Below are 12,245 nucleotides of genomic sequence, written 5' to 3' on the forward strand. Positions count from 1 at the left end.
GACAAAATTAATCTTTGCAGCACATCATTCATGCTTCACATAAGCTAAGCTATTTGACAGCAATTCACAACAAGACTGTGATGAAGTACATTCACCACAGCAATGTCAAAGGGATCTCTCTTTGGCCAATGAGTCTTGTTTATCATCACACTACAGAAATTACCATCCCCAACGGCATAGGTGGCATGTTGCAGACAAATCAGGAAATAAAAACTCACAACAGAAGGAGATGCCTTGCAAATACATCGGTATCCACCACTGCTAGTTTGTTAATTTTATTATGCTGGTAATTTGGGTAAAGATTTATGGTAATTTTATTGCACAGTACATTTTCCAGAATTCTGCTATAAAAAGTAACCCTTTCGTGTCTGTATTAGTTGAACACTTATAATGCTGCAGATTTAATAATAAAAGTCAAGAAAGCACCACAGGTCTGTAGATGAAATGTACAAGAGAAAGACTGAGATCTTTGCCTAGCTCATTGTCAGATGAAAACAAATTCATTTCAGCTGCTTACCTATACACACAAATCCCATGCACCTGTGTCAGCTCATGCACATCAACACCCTTCTATCACTGCCTTTTCACTCTCTCCATCAGAAAAAAAGAAAATGCTGTATATCCTACAACTCCTGGAGAGTGGCAAGATTTGCAAAAGACAGTGATCACATTTCTATGACCCTTATCCAGCAGCAAATCAGAAGTAGCTGTTCAGTAGCCTTCTATCTTTTTTGTACTGGCTGTTTGGGAGATGGGGAGGAAAGCACCTGCTCCTCCTGTTGATGCAAAACTAAAAAGCTAAAGAATATGGACACACATCTCTAGACCCCTGTGACAATCCCATGATGGAGCAAGGCCATTTGAATATAGCATGATATGATTTTGTATAGGTGACCTTTTCAACACCACATAAAGCAGAGCTTCTCACGTGCTTTGCTATGAAATTTCCAGCTCCAGAATTGTTAGCAGCAAAAGAGCCATCAGACTGACACTGTCCAAACAACTCCAGCAACTCTTCTGCCAAATGGCTGAGTAATTACAGGTTCTTGCCCTCTTCTCCAGAAAGAGGATCCCTGGTACCTGAGTAACTTGCAACCTGAAATGAATCAGCCAGGATAAAGTTGGGCACGCACCCTGCAGAGCATCTGAGGCCTCTGCCATCCACTATGGGGGGCAGGTGCCAGGGTGCCTCTCTGCTCTCTCCCCATGGGAGAAAACTGCCAGCAACACAATCAGTTGAATATGTTCAAACTCTGCTGCCACACACTCCTCTGTGAGAGCGCCACACTGCAGAGCAGAGATGGCTCCTACTCCAGCAGTCCTGCAAGCAGCTGAAATAGTACTTACAGAACCTGCTATTACAGCTTTGATCCACAAAGCCATCATTTGATCCACTGCTGGCAAAATGTCACCTTGAAAATGCAGCTGTAAGACTGGCCTGATGTTTTTGCAGGGCTGCTAGTCAAAAGCAACTGAGCCAGTGCAACAACAGGCTTCAAAAATGCAATCTCCCATGAGAGCTGCCTTCAAACGTTGCCAGTGCACAACAGGATGGTACCTGAGAAAGCATCAGGTGGGTAAAGGCAGAGTAGAGACACAGATCTGTCTGCATTCAGCACTATCAATGTGGCAGAAACATGACTGCACACATCAATTCACACATGATTATTTCTGTTCTACAACAAATTCACTCCACTTAGCAACCCATGAGTGCAGAGACTTAATAATGGTGGCAGTGCAATCTCAAACAAACCCAACTTGGTTATTCTCCTGTTTCTTGCTTCCTGTTTACTTTTCAAAGTACTGTGCACAGTCTTGTAGGAGCAGAATAAAGTGCATAAGAGAAAACTTCCCCACTTCATCAACAGCAGAGAACAATCACAAAGACAATGAATGGAAAATGATGGAAATACTTGAGTTCATTCAACAAAATGTGAAAAAAATTGACCAAATAAATATTTCAAAAATCACAGTCTGGAACCATGATATTTACTTTCTGTTGAACTTGCTGTGTTCAGAGTACATGATGTTACCTGGGGCAATGATCAGGAAAAAGAAAGCTATTACAATTCTATGGACCTCACCAAATTACCTATTTACATGAATTTTAATGGCCAGAAGCCAATTTTTTCCCATTTTCAAAATCCATTCAATTCCAGTTCTTTAGATGTGCCTTTTCAGAAAAAAAGAACTGTTTTATAGTATCTACCAAAGACAGACTGAAAGCACATAGTATGAGATAAAGAGACAATCCTTTGCATACATTTTAGTTCTGATCAAAGAGTGAAGCTTCAAAGATTAAACAATTTGATGAGTAAATCAGTGGTCGTTAATCAGTGGTTTAGATGACCTTAATTTTACTTGTTTACTAAAATATTTTCAGGTAAGCTGCTAAAAGAGGCAAGTCCTAAAAACCATCATTTTGATAATTAGAAGATGCATGTTGATTACAGATTTTAAAAATTACAGCCATAGTTTTAGTATACTAAAGTTATGCTTTTTAAAAGAAAATGTGCTCTACATCAACCTACACTAAAGGGTTTATTACAGCTTCATAAAGCCCAGAACCCACAATATTCCCTTTCCCAGTTTAATCTAATGCCTTTGCTCCTGCTGTTCCACCGCCAGGACTTTCAGTTTTGGAGGGTCTAAATTTCAAGTGGGTTTTTGTATTTCTGGATTTTCTGACTGCTCTGTTAAATTTTTAGTCAGGTAGTGTAGCTGTAGGGTTGTAGTAAGTTATTTTTGCGACTCAGTTATCCTTTTTCTTTTAAGAAGCATTAAAAAGCACTGCTGGCACTCCAAAAGAAAGAAAAGGCTCCAGTTATATTAAGTTAGAATAAGATGCTCCAGATTTTAGGTTCTGAGGTTTTTGTTCTTTAAAGCATAATGCAAATAAAAGAAGGGCACACACACTTCCACAGGCCAAAGGTAGCAAAAAGTATATTTACTGACACTCTGCAGAAGCCTATCAGTACACCTATACTTTTGTATTCATCAGATTCACAAACATGCAGAGGAGGACAGCAGGACATCAGTGGAGCTGCAGGAAATGGTCTGACTGCTAATGCTCTAACCCTGGACTGTCAAGTCTAAGGAATTAAAATAGCCTTTAATATTCACAAATCAGAATCCCTGATGTAGCATATTCAACAGCATAGTGCCTTAGGATATTTATGTAAATCCCTTAGATAACAAAGATGAGAGAAAAAGGAGCTGACAACTAAACTGCCAGCTGCCAATTCACTGAACAGAGAAGCAATTAAGGTAACTGGGCTGCACACAGCATATTTTGCATGTAAACTACTATGGCAAGAGCTTCAGAGAGGCAGAGGCCAGAAGGGAGGAGACTACACTCCGAAACTGTCCCTCTGGTCCCCTTAAAGCAGAACTGAGAAGCTGGATGCAGGGATCTTCCAGGGGCAGGGGGTTTGTCCAGAAAGCCATAGCAAGACATGATGCTGCAGCTTGGAAAGGGAAACTTCCACCTTTCAAGGAAGGTGGAAGGTCCTTGAAGGAAAAGAAAGGCACCATTTTTAAAGTCCCTTCTATTTTAGTACTACAGGGGAGGGATACATGCTGACTGTACATAACAACACCCTGTGCATGCTGCAAGGGAGTCCTCACCTCTGCAAGATACATGATGATTTATGTCAATGACTTATGCATGATTTATGACAATGAGCTGTGCAGTGTTGTGGCTACGTAGTGTTATACCACAGCTCCTCTTCTGCTCCACAATTCTACATGCCCATCCTAAACCCTAGTGACCATTGTTGAAGCAGCTGCATCCAGAGCAGGCAGCTTGTGCTGGGCTGGGCAAGTACCTACTAGCAGGGTCCCATGGCCACCAAAACATGTCTGGGAGACCACCCCTACTGATCCTAACCAGCAGACCAATGCACATCAAGGAGTCACTGACCCACACACCCTATGCAGGCCCAGGCCTGTGGCACCCAAATACCTTGGCCAAGGGACAGACCCAGGTACCTGGGAGGAACAGAGGAGCCAGCAGGCGATTCCCACTCCGTAACAGGGATTACACCGCCAGCCTGTCCTCACGTATGCAAGAGCTTCAAGAAGTTCTCACGTGAATCTCCTTTCTGTCTGACAGTAGAAATTATCACTAGGGTTGCTTTCTTGATTGAAAATCACCTAGCAGCTTGAATGAGCAAAACAAGGGAACGCCTCCACAGCCAGTATCCGCGTGGCCCCATCAGAAAACTGATCCCACGCTGCACAAACACAGGGTGCCCAGCATGCGACGGGATGTACAATTTACTTGCTATCTGTTTTCTTCCATTCATTTCCTATTATTAAAGCAGATACTTTATTAAGCTATTTGTTATTGGGCCTTTCTTACTGGGATCCAGAAAGAGCCCTGTACTCTGCCCCTTACCTCAGACCCCAGAGCAGAGCATTCTCTGTCCATCCCCTCCTACCACCTCCTGGAAACCCTCCCTCACACTCATTGCACTAAGCCTCAGAAGTTCCATGAAAAGGCCAAAAGGATTTATAATACAAGGAAATACAGAAATATACATTAATCTTCTGATATTTTATCTTATATACCAGCCTTTCAGCTCCTTCTTAAGACCTTACCTACTTCCTACTTGCTAGTAAATCCAATTACATCCAGTCCTCCTGCGCAGAAGCCGCTGCCAGTTAGCTTTTCAAGTACAAACTAAAAGCCCCCGAGTGCACTGCTGAAACTCAAGACCAGCAGGATGTCTGCCTTCTAAGAGGATTGCATCCTCCCTGAGCAGCAGTGTGCTTCAGACATGGCCCATTCAGTGACAGAGAAGCTGACATTTTTGCCAAAGAACAGGCATTGATTTCTCCCTGAAGAGACAATACCTTAACTATTTAAACAGGAGGGCTTTTCTTAAAAAAATAATACAAAGCCATTATTTCCATTTGAGCACTTTGTCTCTACAGCACTGCAGTTCTGTTTTTTGATGTATATACACATGTCCTTAAAGCCAAGGGTGGAGAGGAGAGGGCTGCCAGTCTGCCTCCTGACACCAGCAGGTTAAAGGTGCCCACACTGACCAGCTTGTACCAGCAGTGCCAGCAGCAGCCTTACGCCTAGACTCACACCTGATAACACAATGGGGACAAAGCGGAGACAGGAAAAGGCTGTCTGCCTTTCCTGGGTTCACTTGGAATGGATAGAAGCTGCTAGTCCTTCATTCTTGACCACAGGTCCTTCATTCTTTCACAGGCTGAAATCTCTGCAGATAAATCAGTGCTTCTGCTAAATAAAAGGTCCTCTGAAGACACAAAGCATTCCAACAAACATGCAGGGAGAATAATCACTATTAGACTATCCTTCCCTACTGCAATATTTTCACCCTTTCCTCTTGGCATTCAATGCTTAATGTTTGCTCTTGCAAGCATTATCACATGTCTCTCAAATACCTTACATATTACCAGTTATTTCAAGGAAAGTAATTTATTTAAACAAAACAAGAATAGTATGTGTCACAGGATGTACTGACATCTTAAGGCACCCTGCCTTACTCAATGGTGGAAAAGAAATCACTTGCTTCACTTTGATCCAAATGTCAATTTTGTGGGAATATCTATTATTTAAGTTTTGAAAGGCCATCATACAGAGGGAACAATGTAGTACTGTATCTCCAGTCATCAGAGAAAGGAATAAAAGAGAGGTATTTGTGCACATGGCAGTTTTTTGAAGTTTCTGTAATCTTCAAAGACACTCTACACTCTATTTTCTTTTCTATCACTGACAAAATACATAATGGGTAATTATGTGGAAAGGCTCAGCCTCTGCATGATTGATACTTCCTTGCACCAAGTCCATACAAATGTTTAAGGGAGTTATATCTCAGTACTAGAGGACAGAGCAAAGAAGAGTTATATTTTCATATGGTGAGAAGTACATTTTTATTTAATAAATATACACTGCACATTAAAAATGCAGTGACTGTCTACATAAATATGCAAGTTATAACTTGGTTATGCACACAAAAGTAATTATTTGGTATGATTAATATGTAGTATTCAGACAATTAGGTTACTTTAAAAATGCAGCATAAGGTGGTATGGGATTTTTCATATATGAGAGGATAGCTCAAGTATCTCATTTAAAGTCAAGTTTCTATTTCCTGCTAAAAAAAACCCCCACCATTATTGATAAAAACTTCGAGACATTCAATAAAAAAGCACAGCTAGTGGTAAGCAAGCACTGATTATACTTCAGCTGTTCATCCCTTGGATTTTTTTTCTGAAGATGGTTGGTTTTTAAACTACTGCTCCTACCATCTTACTGTTAGGCACCAGAACCTGAGCAGCTGGAAGCACAGCTATCCCTGAAAGCATTGCATACACCAGGACTATGCAAAAGGACTCCTGTGCTTTTGTGTAATTTATTACCTTAAATCTCTTGTACCTGTTGGGACAATAGAATTGCACTAATCGGTTACGCAGATTTTAGGGCAACACTGAGGCACCATTTACTCACCACACCACCCTGTCCTTCTGATACTTCTTGCAGGATTACTTCCACAGGCCAGAGATGCCAACTTTGGGAATGATTTTGCAACAGTAGCATCTGGCCCCTTGGCACACTGGTCTTTGAGCTGTGCCAGCTTGGCAGTTGCCCTAAGGTGCATCAAATGGTCAGAAAATTAAGATAGTTCACTATCCTGGACATCAGTTTTCCTCTGTCAGCAGTCTTGAGATTTGTCCTCTCACTTCCTTCAAAGCATCTGGTATCTTGGCACCTCCTTTTCTTACACATAAAGGTCAAAGCCTTGTACTTTTCTTCTCAGAATTCTGAGAAAAGCCTCTGATTTTGCTAAGCAAATGCTTTTTGAAAATATGTCTTTTGTAGTCAGGGAAAAAAGGTAGGGAGACAAAGGAAGCGGAAAGGAAACTAATTTCAGATAGTAACTTCTTTCATATATCCAACTAGAACTGCAGGTAAGTATTCAGTCTCAGCAAGGGATACTGCACCTCGCCTTGCAGAATCAAACGCTTGGAGTTGAGTTTCTGAAATGTATTCTCAACAGTTTCACAAGTAGCCTCAAGATACACCTTTACCCAGATTTGGTCCTTGATGAAGGCACTTTGATAAAGCAAAAATGGCATTACTGGCAGCCAGCCACATCCTTATTAATAGATAGAGCTATTCAAACTCTAACCCACCTCAAGTCTGGTCAAGTAGACGCTATTGAAGTTTCTATCACATAACACAATGATCAGCTCCATCCTCCTTCTCATCATTATACACCTGACAGATGGATTTCAGAGAGAGATGCAATTTAGATCCAAGTAGAAAAGGGCACATATCTACTGGCCTCCTTCATTTCCTGTCCACTGTGCCAGCCACACTTCTGCTAGGGATGAGATTCCCTGTGGAAATCAGAAGCTTTCTATCAATTCAATATTCTTCCTCTGTTGCCAACACTTTCAAAATAGGCTTATTTTATCTATAAATATATATGCACATACTAGCTTAATGCTTTTGGTGCAATATATCCAACATACAACTCAAACACTGGTTTTTGAGTCATTGCAGCTGAAGGTCATGAACAGTTTTCTACTCACTCAGTAATAAAACACCTGAAAATCAAACTAGAAAACAGGATTTTTCCCTCAGAATGTCAAAACAAACATTTTTATGCTATTTCTGACTGAAAAAATTACATCCAGGTTAAGTTTGTTAAGTTGCAATTTCTACAAAACACATTGTTTGTGAATATATCCTCCCCTCTCCCCTACTCTGAAAGCTACATATTAATTAGTAATTACACCTCTAAAACCAGAATGTCTCAATTTGAAATTCTAAACTCAGATTTCTTCTGGAGCTCATTTCTACATTTCTATTATACAGACTTTATTCAACTACATCTTTAAATAATTTAAGAAATTCCGTTCTTAGAGATATCTTTGTTCATTTTCAGGTCACCAAGTTGCTGAAATAACACAAAAACATAATATTCACAAACAAAATAGTTAGAATTTTCTATGTAACTTCGTGATTCCAAAGCACTTCAGACATGAATTACCCTTCACTAACCTCCAATAAACTATGAAGGAAAAAGAATTATATGTTGGAGCACACACTTTCTGAGCTTCAAGTTACATATTTCAGGCACTAGAAGGATTAAAAAAAAGCACAACTCCTTTGTACAACAACTGAAAATGAACAGAGGTGGAAGAAGTTATTTGTGTCTGAATGAAAGGACAGTAGAGCAGAAACATGGCACAGAACTGTGCTCAACTGCAGCAGCAGGTGAGGCCAACCATAGATCAGGGGTGAAACCTGATATTAAACCTGGGCTGACAACTCCCAATAGCATACAGCTCTGCAGAAACACAACCTCCACACAAATACCAATGACTCTGAAACACAGCACAGCACACCAGGACTTCCCTTGCTCTGGACAGGAGGTAGGTGTCCCCACCTTAGCACTTTTAACTTCTCCTGAAAAAGCAATCATACCCTTCGATGCTCTTCTACCTACCATCAAAAAAGTGTCTCAACAAAGACAGCAGAAGGGGATGCATGCCTTTCCCTCTCATTCGCATTCAAGCATAATTTGTGTGGAGAACAGACGTGGTTTTCCTTATACTAATGCATCAGATCATGCACCTGCAGCTGAAGTTCAGGCTTGTGTTCATTGCACACACATTCAGTCATCTGCATGTGAAAGAGGGGATGGATCTATCAACAGGTCATTCCTAAAAATACCTTCAGTCTTCCTTTGGTTCCTGCAAGCTGGAGCACTAGGAAGTTACTCATCTGTTTAAAAGTAAGTTTGTGTTCAACCGCTTGATCCCAACTATTAGTAAGAGGTTGGACAAGACCCCTTGGTAACTTCCCAGTCATGAGCCAAGTTTCAAAAGTCAAGGAGAGCTGTGAAGACTAATCAGAATGTGGCCAAACTACTCCCAGCACCCTGTGGGTGATTATTTACATCAGTGTGTGACCATCCACGGGGAGTCTTTTTCTGTTTTCCTAGCATGACTAAACAGCACCATCTTGAAACAACAAAGAAAGTCTTCACTCCCCACAACATTCCTGTAAGGCATTTCACTGTGGTAGTGGATCCCAACCTCCCCCAAAACCACCAACCAAGTCTGGAACTAATTCTGGACCCAGCTGCATCTAAACTCCCTCTGAGAAGGAGGTTAGAATCTAAGGGGGTCTTCTCTGAATCTCACAACTCAGCAGGAGGATCTCCATGACAGACCCATCCTCTATGCAGTAAATAATCAAGTGTACCTTGTCACTAAACTCTTGCTAACCGCTGTGGCATTTACCATCAAACATTGTGAAATAGCTATCATTTCTCTCTGATGAGTGAGGTGCATCACTCCATCCATGACATTCACACATCCAAGGAATTATTTTGGTCTCGAATGAAAATGTTTCCTGGAGCAACTATTAATCCAAATTTTGATTCAGAAAGAACTGTAGAGTATCTAAAGAAAATAAACTTATTTTTGCAGTAGACCATACCAAAGTAACAATATGTTTATACCAAGTATTAGTTGCATTTTCAAAGTGATAAATGCCTCTGACATTTCCACTTAAAACAATCCAACATATCATAAAAATGCAATCCATAAAGCAATTGGTAATACTTATATCCTCTAAAGATAAATATAGCATTAAGAAAAGCATATCCTATTGTATGGACTCAGTCTTATTTCTCAAGGAAGGGTAAAATTGAAAGAGCTGCAAAATCAAACTGATAGTCATTTATCAGAGAGAACTGTCCATCCTTTCCATATGGGCATTTTACTTCACACAGATCAGTAAATTCTTTGATAATGCAGCTGTCATTCTTATTCAGAATTTGTTCTAAAGGATTCATTATGTGCCCAAGATTAACTTGACTTTTGCCTCACAGACTGTCTTGAACCTTTCCCTTTGAAGGAGCTAGAGGTATAAAATAACACAGCAATTGTCTGTTCAGACAGACAGCAATCATCTTCAACAATAAACGTACTTCACAGGAAGCGACTCAAGTATGTTTTACTGCTGCTATGATTTAAAGATCTTAATTAACACTGCTCTATTTCCCAAAGGAAAACAGCTGCTCTTGGTGACAAAGCATTTTTGGAGCATTTCACAAACTGCGAGCAGAACTGAACACTATCACATGCACCCATGGCAAAGCTTTCAAAACCCTTACAGAAGAAAGGAAAAGAAAAAAGTTTTAATTAGATAAGACAGAAGGGTGAGGGGAGCAGTAACTGTTCCATACACTAGAGCAGAGTTCCCAGATACACAAATCACTATTAAGACTCCTTCAACAGCCCTGGAAACACCAAGACTAGGCAACACAAATGCTAAACATTGTAAGCTTCTTTTCTGGATGCAATGCATTTTATTTATTCTTCATTAACATTTAAACCACAGAAGAAACAATTCTTAGTTCAATTTATATATATATATATATATAAAAATTAAGAGATTGTAATTCCTGACCCTGTAGGGACTTGTATCTCCCCAAGTATGCTGAAAAAATGCCCGAAGCGTAGCAATGAAAAAAAAAAATCAGTGCAATCTATATAGCTATAGTGTCAAAAAAAAAAAAGCTTAGACAAATAACCCTTAATGGAAAATAAAATGTAAGGAATAGATTTTAAAAAATAAATTTATCTTAAAGTTCTGGTGAGAAGAAGCAGTTAATTGCATAGAGTTCTAGTGCAAAGTTTCATAGTCTGATAAACACTACCATCTAAAAAAGATTTAAGAGACTGAATGTGTTGTTGCAGCTCACTGAAATACCAAAGCAAGTGGTAAGACAAACAATCAGGTAAAATATACATAGTTTTTACAGACACTTACTTGAATGGTGTGAACAGAATTGACAATGTAGTTTCCTTTTTCTGACTCATCTTAACCTGCGTAAGAGAGCATTAAATCATTACATGCAAGTGGCAACAAGACTAAAAATTGTATCAGGAATTAAACTGCAAACGATCACAGAGGATGTCTCAGACTTGGAAAAGGAATGAAATCACACTGTCAATATGCTGTCCACGAAACCGCGTGTTATACTCCAGTATGCACAACTCCTCTGAGCTCCTGAAAACTCAGACCTGCCCTAAAGTAAATAAAGTAAACCATGCTCCAGCCAGTGCTTTTCTCAGAAGGCTTCCTACAGTTTGCAGGATAAAAGGAAGACATGGATAGAAGTGTTACCAGGCTTCAGTGACAACCACCCTCAATGAAACCAGCACCATTTATGCCAGACAGGCACCAGTACACTGCAGCAAACACCGCCAAAGTGATGCTGTAAATCAATGAACCTGCACATGGACAAAAATAGAAGGTTGTGATGCCATCAGAGTCACTTTGTCCAAGGTCCTCCAACACATCTTTAAAGCCTCCTGCAGCTGCCTGATTCAAGTCTGACTGTTAGCATAATGTGGAGTCAGGAACTTCCTAAGCACACTACTTGTAAAACCTGACAGCTGGAAGTAGGAACCCACACATTTCATCCTTCCCATCCAAGGCAACATCATCTTCAAGGAGCACAAATTGTGGTCAGATCAGCACATCACAGGAAAAGTAAAAATCCACTTGGCATGTCTAAGCCAGTCTACTTCTGCTTCAGGAGACAAAAAGGAAATTCAAAGGAAATGCAGACAGGATCATTCCAATACAATGCTAAAACAAAGCCAACAATAACAATAACCCAGCACTAAAGAACAACGGAACAAAAGTAAGCTCGAAGGAAAGGAGAAGCAGAACTACTTAGTTTTTAAAATAATCTCCAAGATGCCAATTTAACTGAAAAATACCTGAGTCATCCTTAATTCTTAAAGCAGAGGTCTTCCAACTGCAGAGGTGATATAAGTACGCTTCAAACTACACACCCAACCCCACCAGTTCCTTGCCCTGTTAACATGCCAGCTCTCCACCATATTTTTGAAAGTGATTCTGCTGCTGACACTGCCACTTCTGGTATCTACACCTTTGTGAAGCTAGCATTTACAAAGGGACAGAAGATGCTGAAGGTGCTAATCTCATGTAGGTCATCTCATGCTTGTTCATTGTTTCACTATCATGACAGGAATTTCCAGACAGGATAACAGCTCTTTGGTGTCTCGGCTTCTGTCTGGGGAGGATGGTTTTCCCTCAGAGTACCTCTATGCCTTGCCAAAACTGGGATTTTGGGCAGTTACTCACTCCACTGCTTAGTGAAACAGAACCTTTTTTATTTGGACCACTCACATGTTCTCATAATGTAATATCC

The 12,245-nt window shown here is 40.3% G+C and overlaps 1 protein-coding gene across 5 annotated transcripts in view; it reads right to left on the reverse strand.

The window, feature by feature from the left end:
- PIGN (phosphatidylinositol glycan anchor biosynthesis class N) overlaps nucleotides 1–12,245 on the reverse strand; it is a 98,872-nt gene that overhangs the window by 44,258 nt on the left and 42,369 nt on the right. For all 5 annotated transcript variants that reach the window (XM_084209531.1, XM_084209532.1, XM_084209530.1 and 2 more), the window contains one exon: nucleotides 10,832–10,887. In XM_084209531.1, coding sequence (XP_084065657.1) covers nucleotides 10,832–10,887 — 56 coding nt within the window. The remainder of the gene's footprint in view (nucleotides 1–10,831; nucleotides 10,888–12,245) is intronic.

This window comes from Fringilla coelebs (genome assembly GCF_963513975.1).
Source record: "Fringilla coelebs genome assembly, chromosome: 1".
Classification (NCBI taxonomy): Eukaryota; Metazoa; Chordata; class Aves; order Passeriformes; family Fringillidae; genus Fringilla; species Fringilla coelebs.